We start from the raw sequence: 14,384 nt of genomic DNA on the forward strand, positions 1-14,384 counted from the left end.
TTCATGAGAAACTTTTGCTTCAAAAAGGACTCGGCCATTGAAAAAGTTTGAAAACCTCTGATAGATACACCCATAGTCTTTATGCCATATCATTTATTTACTTCAAACATTTTTACCCGCCCTTCTCAACTCCTAGGGGGACTCAGAGCGGTTTCCAATTGGCAATAATTCAATGCTGCATCATAAAATACAAAATAGCAAATATAACCATTAAAAAACATGAACAATAAATAAAGATTAAAACAGTATACTTACACGATCCATTTAGCTATTGTCCATCTGGTGGCTATTTATCTAGCCATATACTAATGATTACTCTGCATTAACTTATCCAAATCCACTTCCAAGCCATAGTCAAACATTATCAATTGTCCTTTCACCTGATTGCCCAAAGACCTGGTCCCACAACTACATTTTGACCTTCTTTCTAAAGGTGAGGAGGGATGGCGATGACCTAATTTCCCCAGGAAGCGAATTCCACAGGCAGGCGGCTACCACCGAGAAGGCCCTGTCCCTCATCCCCGCCAAACGTGTTTGAGACAAAGGCGGAGCTGAGAGCAGGGCCCCCCAGAAGATCTTAAGCTCTGAGGTGGAACGTAGAAGGAGATACGTTCGGGCAGGTATGCTGGACTGGAGCCGTATAGGGTTTTATTGGTCAAGACCAGCACTTTGAATTGTGCTCGGAATTGGATTGGCAGCCAGTGGAGCTGACACAACAGGAGGGTGGTATGCTTCCTGTATGACGCTCCGGTGAGTAATCTAGCTGCTGCCCATTGGACTAATTGCAGTTTCCAAACAGTCTTCAAAGGCAACCAAACGTAGGCGCGTTGCAGTAATCATAGCATGTCTATACTGGATCCTGTGAAGATCCTAGTAGATACAGGTCCACCTTCTATCCTTATAGGGCACAGAAGGACCCAAGATGGCCTGTACTACTAGTGCCCAATTATTTCATCTTCACTCTCCTTGCACAGAGAAGATGGGTGGAGCAATCCTCTTTGTGCAATCTATAGTAGGAGAGTTGGGAAGGAAAGGTTGCAAGGTCCCTCCTATGTGAGATCCACAAATGGATTTCTTTAGCTCACATTTCTTGGCATAGCATAAGACCTAGCCATCATGAGTAGGCTCAAGCATACATGTCCAAATTGAGATTTATTTCTTTTTACCTTTTTTGGAAGACCTAGAACAAGACTTATATAATACTGCTCTGCCACCATACTGAAAAATTATATAAGGGAGAAAAAACTGTATTGCCATTCTCATATATTTAGAAACTACTTTAAAACATAGTGAAATATTACTGGTATTAAAACACCTACACATAATTACAGAGGAAAAACCTTCTGCAGGCAATGCAGATATAAATATCGTTAGCTCAGTATTCATTCTAATGGTCGTGTGCATGCATGTTTTTCTCTACTGCTCTTTTTAACATAATTGAACACTTAGATTTTCTTTTTTGCCCTTTAAATACAGCTAAACTATCATGTTTGTTAAATATAATGAATTTACTGTTAGAGGTTGTTCAATGTAAATGTTCAGACATTGTAAGCCAATGTCAATTTAAAGCTGTAGGGTTATGTGTGTACTACAGGATTCTTCTTATTTTCTCTGTTTCTTTCAGTTTCCATGCCACCTTCAGTTTTGATAGCTATGTGAGCTCAATGTGAAAGACCTTGAGTGTTTCATATTATTTCTTCCATGTGGTATTACTCAAAACCCTTGTTCTGGTGAAGTACTTAAATCTAGAAAAAGTGAAGATGATAATAAGTGTTTAACAAACTCCAAATATGCAAATCTATAAATGAGATATATTTGCCAAATTTTGTGATTACTTCAATTTGCACTGTACATGTAGATGAGTCTGACATGACATAATGTCTATGAAAATGCTCTTTTTATCATCAATGTGATTTTGCATATTAAAATGTAGCTCAGATAGTCGTGTGGCAAATTAATTTGTAAATGGCTGAGTTGTTACAGATTAGTGGAATTACTAGGTGAAAATCACACTTTCAAGAGGACAGAAACAGTTTAAAGAACATTTACGTGTTCACTAGAACCATGGATAAAGTATTAGTTGTCTACTCATACTAGCAGCGAATTAGGGTTAGGCTATGAAATAATGCAAAGGTGAACTGTTCTTTGGGACTTAGATATGCAGAAGAAGGACAATTCCCTTATAAACTGAGCTGTCCCTTGAGCTTATCTTTATCTAAGCTCTTTCTTCACATGAATAATCTGCTTATTAGATTTCCCTGCGTCCTACCCTGGGAGGATGGAGTAAGCCAGCACAATGCTTTGAAAGCCAAGATAATCTCACAGGGTTCCTCTAGAAGTGGAAGTGATCATTTGCTTCTTGCTGTGTTCTTCTTTCCGTTTCTTCGAGTTGTCAGAGGCAACAGGATCATTTCCGTTTTCATATAGAAAGTGTGGTGTTGGAATGTGTTCTGAAAATGTGACTTTTGGTTTGTTCACAGTAAGCGGCTCCTCTGTGATGTGGTAATTGTTGCTGAAGATGTTGAGATTGAAGCCCATCGTATTGTCCTGGCAGCCTGCAGTCCTTATTTCTGTGCCATGTTTACAGGTAATGTTGTGCTCCAGAAGCAAATAACTACTACTGCTTTTAATGTATGTATATTGAGAACCAAACAATGTCATGGACGATGCTACTATAATGACCTGTATCTGTGTTTAAAGCTGTTGTGAATGGAAAAAAATCCATACCCAAGATATATGATGAGATATTTGTGAACATTTCTAAGTCATACCGTATGGCTTAAGGATATTGTGGACTGAGCTTGATTCTATAGATAATTTAACATTACAAAAACCATGTAACAAAGATGTCTGGTCCTTCACGTTGTTGAACTGCAGTTCCCATCCTCCCTTTCAATGAACCTAATTGTCATGGCCAGTGATCAGCAGCTCCCACTACACCTTATTGTGCTATCCGGTCCCAAGCCAGTAACAACTGGAAGTCCACACATAGTTCCTATTGTTGAGGCATAATCACCTTCATGGTGGCTTGGGGCTGATTGTTGTATTAAGGTTGCTGTGTATCAGGACCTGAATCCTGAAGGGGTCCTGAAGCATGAATCTGATGTATGTTGGCTCTGGAGTGAGGTGGCATGTCATCATCACAATTTAGCCAAAGGACAAAGCCAAAAGTGAGACCAACAAAAAAAAAAAAAGACACACTGTAACAGCCTAGAACAGGCCATACACAAAAGGTTTTCCCAAGCCATGCTGAATGATTTCAACCTCAAGACATGCTGAGATTATCTTGCAAAACCACAAAGTTCCACCAATGTCTTTTGCCTTCTTGCTTTACCTTTCTGTTATTTGTCTTCCTCTTGTAACTATAATGTATACATTGGTTCCATATTATTTTTACTTAAAACACTTGAATCAGTGCATGGCATAACCCAGTCTTTGAGTGAAGGGTTTGCAGACAGTGGTTCTTCAATCATATTAATTGTGGAAATCCATTGTGTCAACAGTCTATTTTGCAACTGAAAGTTATTTTTTTGGTTTAAAATATGACTTTTCTACTATTATTAATATGAATGTTGGTGCAATTACTACTTTTTGGTTAGATGAACAGGAAAAGCTAAACAATACTCATCACATGTGGTTTGGATTGATGGATGTAACAGCATGCGTGTGGTTAAAAAAAAAGCAAGGGCATTTGCATAAAATGTTTACTTTGTATGAGGTGGTCCTTCGACGCAGGAAGAAGTTAGTTCCAAATGTGTATAAATGGCTGTGCCATTGAAATTGAAAGATAGGTCAGGACCATTAGAGTCTAGCAATCAAGATCTAGGTCATGTGTGATGATGGAAAGGTTTGCAAACTAAACTTTAACCATCTCTGTTTTCAGTTAAGAGGCAGGAAACCAGGGGAGAAAAAAGTTGTGCCAGTGGTTGCTGTCCATTATCACTTGTGGCTTAGTAGGAAGCATTAAAAGATTCCTGTTTTTGTCAAGCAGTGGCACAGATGGTTGCACATCCTTTTTCCCAGTTTAATGCTTGCAGGGTCAACTAGCATGAATATGGACAGCAAAGAACCTTAGTTTTAAAATGGCAGAAATAGAAAAATACAGAGAGAAGAGCAGTGGCTGCATGTGTATGGCCCCTCAGTTCCATATTTGGCCCATGGATCTGTTCATTGCCAATTCAGTTACTGACTGCTGGCTTTAGCAAAATCACAAAGGAAGAATCAATACTAATCCAAACTACAACTACTTGGTGACTGTATGGATGCTTAGGTATATATAGCTTGGGAGAGCCTGTCCTGATATAATCTTTTTTCTCTCTAGCACTTTTAGAGAAGAGGTGGCAAAAAATAAATGCTGCATGAGCTAGAACGCCCACTTTCAAGCTGCTCCCTCAGTGGATTGGCAACTTGGGCAGTGATAAAGATCGCAAAATGTTCCACTTAGGAAAAGGGCCAACTTCAGCTTTTTTTGGCCACATTCCAAAGCCCCCTCATTTCAGGACTGTGCCATTGAAGTCACTGTTATACAAGCACACTTTAATTTGATATTGGACAGCACTTCAGCTGTTCTAGTATCTCAGCATGCCACCCCCCCCCCCCCCTTTGGATATTAATGCTCTACTTCATAGGATTATTGTGGAGACATATAGAGAACCAACTCTGTTTGAAGGAAATGTAGGAGGGTTTATCTGTATTTCTTAAATATAGACCAGCATGCCCTAGAACACATGGCTGGACTTGAACTTTCTGTTTGGTAATGTTTTCCACATTTACTGACTGACAAGTCCTGTTGCTGTGACATAAAGGGGTTAGTTCCACCTATAACTCTATATATTTTTGCAGTGTTCTATCAAAAATTCCTTTTTATCATCAGATTTTATTTTAGGGAACAGGTAATTTTTTCTGCTCCTGCTGCCTCTTGAGGTCACATAAAAAGAAAATTGTAGTGTTCACATTGGTCTTCAAAGTACATGAACAATATTTGTTAGACAAGCCTTTTCTTACTCAGCTGCTTTTGCTTTATTTTTTTCCTGGGGTTCTTTTCTTATACTCAAATACTTACTATCACAATAGAATTTGAAGGTGGAATTGATTGGAAAAGCCTCCTCATTTATATTTTTCACAATAAATGGATCATCCATGCCATCATACCACACACAGGCTATTAGGGATATCACACTATAATTTTTTTAGTAATGGGAAAATTTCCACATATTTCTTGAAAGCAGAACATCAACTTCCTAAAACACAACAAGACATAGATGAAATTGCAAAATGTAGCTCAATCACAGTGTTAGAATTGAAATCTTTCAAAGGTCTAAATCCAACTGCGTGTTTAAGTGTTGTTTTTAGCATTGTTCACTGCTTGGAGCCTCAGTTAAGAGAGAAACGCAGCATATAAATAATTAATAATAACTAGAATAAAAGATACACTGATATTTAAAACTTTCCTTTTTATTTGTGAAACATTTCAGAATTTTTAAAAATGAGAAATAAATAATACAGTATGGCCCCTATATTCACAGGGAATACATTCCAAGACTATCCATGGATACCTGAAACCATGGATAATAACTAGAAAAGCCTATATTTTGATTATATAGTATGGTCTTTGTAACTGCAGGGCATATGTTCCAAGATGCCCCTGCTCCTGAATTTGTGGGTAATAATGAACCCTATATTTCTACATGTCCAATACCATATTTTATGAATGCATGGACTGTGATGCAACCAGCAGTGTGCTCCTGACCCTCCTAAACCATTAGAAGTTGTCCACCAATTTCTTAAAAAGATGACTAGCTGTGTAATTTGGTACAACTATTATATCCTGTGAATGGCTAACTGATAATCACCAAACCATGTGGCAAATTCATGGAAACTTTACTGCTTGATAAAGACCCAATGTGACACAAAAAAAAAAAAACCTTAGGTGTTTTGTATTAATATTGGTAACACATAAATCATATGTTAGAAAACCTTGCCTATGGGAGTTCACTAAAAATAGACTTGAAATGATGTGGTTCGGTTAGTCCTTCATAAATGGGACTAGGTGGTAGCAATTATTAGGATATAGCTCTTTTATGCTTTCTCAACATTGTGACTTCTCCGGGACTCCCAGAAATAGAATCTGGATAATTATGCTAGATCTATTAAATTATTTCAGACACTAAATCATATGCATATTTTATAGAGGATACAGAGTTCAGGTTACCTTGGTGCACATATCACCATCATTATCAGGATTTTGCATTAATTCTACAGTTGCACCTTTGCTCTTGTTTATTTTAACTAGTGCTGGTCCCTAGGTCTCTGGCTGCCAGCCTCTGGCTCAAGTTCCATGAAAGAAACAGTTTTAGCCAATGGCTAAAAAATGGTACCAGTCTCTGTCATACTGTAATAAATTTACTAGTCTCTTACATCAGATAGTCTGAGAAATGCTGCTGTAGACTATTTAAATGATATTTGAAATACCTAGATCAGTGGTTCTCAACCTGGGGTCCCCAGATGTTTTTGGTCTACAACTCCCAGAAATCCCAGCCAGTTTACCAGCTGTTAGGATTTCTGGGAGTTGAAGGCCAAAAACATCTGGGGACCCCAGGTTGAGAACCACTGATATAGATGAACCTTACCTATTCTCGTACTCTCCAGATAGGTTAAACTATACATCTTATTGTATATGCTGTATTTGTTGTGGATTGCATAAAGAATGAAAATAACTGTGGATATAATAATATTAATATTATTATTAATAATAATAATAATAATAATCTTTATTTATACCCCGCTACCATCTCCCTAAGGGACTCGATGCGGCTTACATGAGGCCGAGCCCACAATACATCAATAATAAAACAATAGCAAACAAACAATACATTTAAAATACATCTCATAAAAATATATAAGCAGTACAGTAACACAACAAGCATTTAAAACCTATGACTGGGCCAAATGTAAAATTAAAATTTAAAAAATAGTGCTGGGCAAGGTAGGATATAACTGGGACTACCGTATATTCCGGCATATAAGACGACTGGGCGTATAAGACGACCCCCAACTTTTCCAGTTAAAATATAGAGTTTGGGATATACTCGCCGTATAAGACCACCCCTCTTCCAATGCACACCAAATAAAATTTTTAAAAAATCAGATTTGAATTCAATATGGTAATTTGAATTCAAATACTTATGACATGCAGGTTCCTATGAGAGGGGCATTGTACCTTATATTGGACATTATAGTTGCTCTTCCTCCCTTGAATTTCATTTACGCTCTGGGTCATTTACATCATGCTGGCAAGTATGAAAGCAGGCTTTAAATGGTTCAGATTACATGTATGTTGGCATAGAAGCTTGCATGCAAATAGAAGTCAGGCTTTGTACGATGAGTACTGAGGTGAAGGCAAAGCATTTGTAGAATTTTTATCTATAAGCAGTCTTTATAAATCAGGACCTCCTATCAGAAGAGAGGGGCAGATTGGACCCCCATCCTTCAGAAATGTAGTATTTGGCATGGCACATGTTTACTGGGTCACATCTTGACATGTCTTCATCCTTAAATCACCGTGACAGCTTGAATTGTTTTAGACTTTCTCAAGGACACAGCCAGGTGATGTTTAATTGTTAGAAGGGGAAAAGAGATCAGAAAAGAGGAACGGGGACCCTGGCTAAAGAAGAGCTTTCAAGTTTGACTTCTGTCAAAAATGAAATGCAAAGATACAGGATGGGGGACGCGTGGCTTGAGAGCGGTATGTGTGAAAAAGATCTTGGGGTCCTTGTGGACAACAAGTTAAACATGAGCCAACAATGTCATGCTGTGGCAAAAAAACAAAACAAAAAAACCAATAGGATTTTGGCCTGCATCAATAGGAGCATAGTGTCTAGATCCAGGGAAGTCATGCTCCCCATGCTCTATTCTGCCTTGGTTATACCAAACCTGGAATTACATTGTGTCCAATTCTGGGCACCACAACTGAAGGGAGATGTTGACAAGCTGGAATGTGTCCAGAGGAAGAGGGTGACTAAAATGATCAAGGGTCTGGAGAACAAGCCCTATGAGGAGTGGCTTAAAGAGTTGGGTATGTTTAGCTTGAAGAAGAGAAGGCTGAGAGGAGACATGATGAGAGCCATGTATAAATATGTGAGAGGAAGTCATAGGGAGGAGAGAGCAGATCAAGGGTCTGGAGAACAAGCCCTATGAGGAGTGGCTTAAAGAGCTGGGTATGTTTAGCTTGAAGAAGAGAAGGCTGAGAGGAGATATGATGAGAGCCATGTATAAATATGTGAGAGGAAGTCATAGGGAGGAGAGAGCAGATCAAGGGTCTGGAGAACAAGCCCTATGAGGAGTGGCTTAAAGAGCTGGGTATGTTTAGCTTGAAGAAGAGAAGGCTGAGAGGAGACATGATGAGAGCCATGTATAAATATGTGAGAGGAAGTCATAGGGAGGAGAGAGCAGATCAAGGGTCTGGAGAACAAGCCCTATGAGGAGTGGCTTAAAGAGCTGGGTATGTTTAGCTTGAAGAAGAGAAGGCTGAGAGGAGATATGATGAGAGCCATGTATAAATATGTGAGAGGAAGTCATAGGGAGGAGAGAGCAGATCAAGGGTCTGGAGAACAAGCCCTATGAGGAGTGGCTTAAAGAGCTGGGTATGTTTAGCTTGAAGAAGAGAAGGCTGAGAGGAGACATGATGAGAGCCATGTATAAATATGTGAGAGGAAGTCATAGGGAGGAGAGAGCAGATCAAGGGTCTGGAGAACAAGCCCTATGAGGAGTGGCTTAAAGAGCTGGGTATGTTTAGCTTGAAGAAGAGAAGGCTGAGAGGAGATATGATGAGAGCCATGTATAAATATGTGAGAGGAAGTCATGGGGAGGAGAGAGCAGATCAAGGGTCTGGAGAACAAGCCCTATGAGGAGTGGCTTAAAGAGCTGGGTATGTTTAGCTTGAAGAAGAGAAGGCTGAGAGGAGATATGATGAGAGCCATGTATAAATATGTGAGAGGAAGTCATAGGGAGGAGAGAGCAGATCAAGGGTCTGGAGAACAAGCCCTATGAGGAGTGGCTTAAAGAGCTGGGTATGTTTAGCTTGAAGAAGAGAAGGCTGAGAGGAGATATGATGAGACCCTGTGTAAATATGTGAGAGGAAGTCATAGGGAGGAGAGAGCAGATCAAGGGTCTGGAGAACAAGCCCTATTAGGAGTGGCTTAAAGAGCTGGGTATGTTTAGCTTGAAGAAGAGAAGGCTGAGAGGAGATATGATGAGACCCTGTGTAAATATGTGAGAGGAAGTCATAGGGAGGAGAGAGCAGATCAAGGGTCTGGAGAACAAGCCCTATGAGGAGTGGCTTAAAGAGCTGGGTATGTTTAGCTTGAAGAAGAGAAGGCTGAGAGGAGATATGATGAGACCCTGTGTAAATATGTGAGAGGAAGTCATAGGGAGGAGAGAGCAGATCAAGGGTCTGGAGAACAAGCCCTATGAGGAGTGGCTTAAAGAGCTGGGTATGTTTAGCTTGAAGAAGAGAAGGCTGAGAGGAGATATGATGAGACCCTGTGTAAATATGTGAGAGGAAGTCATAGGGAGGAGAGAGCAGATCAAGGGTCTGGAGAACAAGCCCTATGAGGAGTGGCTTAAAGAGCTGGGTATGTTTAGCTTGAAGAAGAGAAGGCTGAGAGGAGATATGATGAGAGCCATGTATAAATATGTGAGAGGAAGTCATAGGGAGGAGAGAGCAGATCAAGAGTCTGGAGAACAAGCCCTATGAGGAGTGGCTTAAAGAGCTGGGTATGTTTAGCCTGAAGAAGAGAAGGCTGAGAGGAGATATGATGAGAGCCATGTATAAATATGTGAGAGGAAGTCATGGGGAGGAGAGAGCAGATCAAGGGTCTGGAGAACAAGCCCTATGAGGAGTGGCTTAAAGAGCTGGGTATGTTTAGCTTGAAGAAGAGAAGGCTGAGAGGAGATATGATGAGACCCTGTGTAAATATGTGAGAGAAAGTCATAGGGAGGGCGCAGGGAGGGAGGGGGCGAAGAGGAGGAGCGGCAGCCTTTGCTACCAATCTGTCAGCATGGTAGCCTACTGGGCTGTCTTCACCCTCGCAGGCATTGAGTGGCTCCGCCTCCGGCCTCCATCTCAGAGCAGCTGCTGCAGGAGGGAGCCAAAGCCAGAGGGGCGGGGCCTCTGGCTGCTCCGCCCCGCCTCCGCAGAGGGCCCCGCCCCCCGGTTCCGCCCACCCCGCTCCGTCTTCAACTCCTGCTGCTTTACCAGGCCGGCGGGGGTGTTTGCATGCTATGCTGTGCTGTCCCCTCCGCCACTGGTCTGCTGCTAGCTCTGCCTCTGGCCTCAAAGTTCAGAGCAATTGCCGAGGGGACCAAAACCGGAGCGTGGGCGGGGCCGCGAGGGGCGGGGTCCTCTTCTCCCACTGCCTCCCTGCTCTGGGTTTGGTTCCCTCGGCAGTTGCTCTGGCTTTGAGGCCAGAGGCAGAGCTAGCAGCAGACCAGTAGCGGAGGGGACAGCACAGCATAGCATGCAAACACCCCCGCCGGCCTGGTAAAGCAGCAGGAGTTGAAGACGGAGCGGGGGGGGGGGACCCTCTGTGGGGGGTGGGGCCGGAGTAGCCAGAGGCCCCGCCCCCACCCCTCCGGCTTTGGCTCCTGCAGCACCTTTTCTGGGATTAGAGGGCGGAGGCGGAGCCCACTGAATGCCGGCGAGGATGAGGACAGCCCAGTAGGCTCCCATGCTGCCAGCTTGGTAGCGAAGCCTGCCGCTGCTCCTCCTCGCCCCCTCCCTCCCTCCGCCCTCCCTCCTCCTCCTCAGGCTCCACCACGCGGGGATGCCAAGGGCGAGGGAGACGAGGGAAAAATGATCCAAAAAAAATTATGCCGGGGTACAAGACGACTCCCCACTTTTGAGATGATTTTCCAGGCTTAGAAAGTCGTCTTGTACCCCGGAATATACGGTAGATGGCCCATGTAGTCTCTTCCAACTATGATTCTAGCCATGTTGGCCGAGTGGAAGGGGAATACAGGGACTTTTATCCAAAGCTCTGCTTCTTCTGCTTGGCTTCTGCTTGGATTCTTTATTCCAAACTCTTTTCCCCACCTTCTCACCCATGAGTTGATTGTGTTTGTTGCTATTCTGACAGTAGTGAAAGGAAGGTGAAGAGACATCTGTCTCCTCTGTTCTTGTGGCTGACTAGTTGCTACAACAGTTAGCCAGGTGTCAGAAATAGCAGAGATGGCATACAGATACATATCAACTTCCTTCTTGAGTAGAAGCAGGAAGCAAGATAGCCAGAGATGGGAGAAGGAAGTGAATGAATTGGAAGCAAGCCAGCATGACGTAGCGATTCGAGCATTGTTCTACAACTCTGGATATCAGACTTGAAACCCACTGGGTGGCCCTGGGGAGATCACACTCTCTGAGTCTCAGGGGAAGACAGTGGCAAACCTCTTCTGAACAAATCTTGCCAACAAACCTGTGATAGGTTAGTCTTCAGGTCACCATAGGTCAGAAACAACATGGAAGTACACAACAAGAACAAGTGGGTTGGAAGCAGGGTTCCATTGAAATTAAAATTAATCTGAAAGCAAATATTTTTCAAGGTATTACGTTTCAGAATTTGGGGTCTTATATTTCTGAAATAGAAAGTGTGAAATTCTGCCGCAGCCACCCACAAAACCTTTAATGCAAAACTCCAGTTTGGGCTTTATAGTTTATGTTATGCCAACTCCTTTCCACATGCAGATATATGAAAGCTACCCAAAAATTGTGTACTAGTGTACACCCAAAAGTTCCCTGGAGTTGGCAATGTCCTTAACTCAGGCCACTTGTTCTGAGATTGTACCTCAAAGAATATGCAAACAAAAGGGCTTTCCAGTGGAAAATGAAAGCACAAAACTCATGCACTTGATGTTAAAATTTCACTCGAAAAGGAAAGGAATTGATGTGTTTTTCAAATGAACAGAAATCCCATTGAGGAGGTACAGCGATGGCCACTCTAAACTTCTTTTCTTTTGAAGAATATAGAAAGGGAACAAAAAGAAAGATCTTTCTGGCTATCTTTGTGGAAGAGGATGAATGGATTTTAGAACAAGGCCATCGTTTAGAAGAGGTACTATTGAAGAAGATGGCTTGTTCACTCTGTGAGATGGAGTAAGTGGTTTTTCTCACCCTGCAGCAGAAAACCTTCTCTTGCCAGAATAGATTTTTAAAGCAAGTTTTTTCCCTCTTTAAAATATGCTTTAACAGTGACACCTACACGAACACATTTGAAGTCTTTCTTAGATCTGAAGAAATGAAAGTTCTGTTTACAGTGTTTTAAAGGAGACGGGCATTTTTAAAAAAAAAGAAAGGAAAGATGCCTCTCTGAAACCTAAGGGGAGAAATACAAAATGTGAATGTGTTAAAAAATATTTTCTTAATGTGTTTTCAGGAGATATGACTGAAAGTAAAGCAAAGAAGATTGAGATCAAAGATGTTGATGGACTAACTTTGAGTAAGCTGATTGATTACATCTACACTGCTGAAATCGAAGTGACAGAAGAGAATGTTCAGGTGAGGAGAAATCAATGAGGGTTTCCTTGTCGTCTCTGCTTTCCTTTTCTGTTTTGAAAACATACTATTTTGGAAAGCCTTTGATGGGTTTGATTGGCTCTGTTTTTGTTTTTAGTGAATTGCATTGTACATTCTCAGTTCACGAGGGTTTACTCTGACTTCATTGCGCTTTACTCCTATTTACTTTATTTATTTATTTAGTATATTTCTACCCCACCTTTCTCTGCGATACAGATCCAAGGTATAGATAAGTAGGTATAGGATTGCAGCCTTTTAATTGGGCCATCAACATGTGTCAGAAATGGAAGTCTAATTTGCAATGAGTTACTCTGGTTCAGTGCTGCTGAAATCCACAGTTCTAGCTGCTGAGCCGGTTTAGAGTTTGGCAGGTGCTTGCACTCTGCACCCCCAAGCCAGACTGGTGGTTGGATGGCATCCACACGACCCAACGGCACTGGAAATGATTTGTTGCTGCCAGACTATCACCTTTATTTCCCCCCTGTCGTTCAGACCTTAGGGTGACCATTCTGGCTGTTGTCATCATAGGCACCGAGTGGTGCCCAGTGATTGCCACAAACACCAAAACCGTGGCAAAAGGCTAGTGTCACCCTTATTTTTGGTCTGTCCAAGCCCAGGGAAAGCAGGCTGGCTGTGTGAACAAGTCCTGCCACCAGATAGGAAGCGACATAACTGTTTACACTGGTTCAAAATACAGGCAAGTTCTGGACCAAGTGTTTGCACAGTGATTCCCAGTGCAACAATGATCTTTTAGTGCAATAATGAATAATGCAAGTGACAATCGGAATGGCTCCTGGAATATGCTTTTGGATTGTGTGATTTTAAGTAATTATTTTAAGTTGATAAGTTTTAATTATATGATTTTAAAGTATATGTTGTTTTATATGTACTCAAGGCATCAAATTGTGCCTTTGTCGTGAGCCGCCCTGAGTCCCCTTCGGTAAATAAATAAATTTAAAATATTTTGCTATTTATTTGATTCACTTAAAAATATATATTCCGTCTTGATCCCAGGATGGAACTCAAAATTAGTGAAGGGCTTCCTTGAAATCAAAATTAAAGCTCTTCTTGGTTTTGTCATGAATCTAATGATACTATTACATGCACCAAATAAAGCCAACAATATTTCTTATAAAATTATTTTAAATTTACTTTTCGGCTTGACCCCTCTTTCCTCACAAAGTGGTTTATTTATAACAGACATATTACCAGTCCCTGGGATATTATAAAGCAATTACTAATTTATTATTAGCATTTACTCTTTGCAATTTAATTATTAACTTTATTAAGGCATACTAAAACTTGTGTTGAAAGACATATATTCGGAATGTGTGAATGGGCTTATAATGTTTGTTGGAAGGTTTTGTCTAATCATTATGACATCCCGTTGTCTTCTTGAGTCTGAGCTATTTAAGGATAAACTACTGGTCAAGCTACACCATCTTTATCGCCTCTGACTGGCAGCAATACTCCGTAGTTTTGGACAGAAGATTGTTCACCTAACTACTGGCCAGCATCCTTTTAAACATGCCCAGGGGCTGATCCTTTGGTTTTCATCTGTCCATCAGCTACTTGTCAGTCTTCTACTCTGTGTGTGCCTGTCTGCAGAAGTTGAAAAGGAAATTACACATTGCCAAAAGTGTTGATGTTTATGGAAAGTGTCAGAACATCTGTAGCATCTAAAAGTTGATCAGTATAGCGTTCTCAGTAGAAAGTTGGTTGATAACGTGATGCATTTTATTCCATTTAGAGAACAGTGATCCAGAAAGGTTGTATTGAAAGACTATGAAGATGTGTTGTACCTGGAAGGTTAAGATTT

General features: G+C 41.2%; 1 protein-coding gene across 2 annotated transcripts in view; it reads left to right on the forward strand.

The window, feature by feature from the left end:
- KLHL3 (kelch like family member 3) overlaps positions 1 to 14,384 on the forward strand; it is a 76,492-nt gene that overhangs the window by 24,768 nt on the left and 37,340 nt on the right. For both annotated transcript variants that reach the window (XM_060765334.2, XM_067463682.1), the window contains exons 3-4: positions 2,481 to 2,587; positions 12,426 to 12,547. In XM_060765334.2, coding sequence (XP_060621317.1) covers positions 2,481 to 2,587; positions 12,426 to 12,547 — 229 coding nt within the window. The remainder of the gene's footprint in view (positions 1 to 2,480; positions 2,588 to 12,425; positions 12,548 to 14,384) is intronic.

The sequence above is a fragment of the Anolis sagrei genome, chromosome 2 (assembly GCF_037176765.1).
Source record: "Anolis sagrei isolate rAnoSag1 chromosome 2, rAnoSag1.mat, whole genome shotgun sequence".
NCBI lineage: Eukaryota > Metazoa > Chordata > Lepidosauria > Squamata > Dactyloidae > Anolis > Anolis sagrei.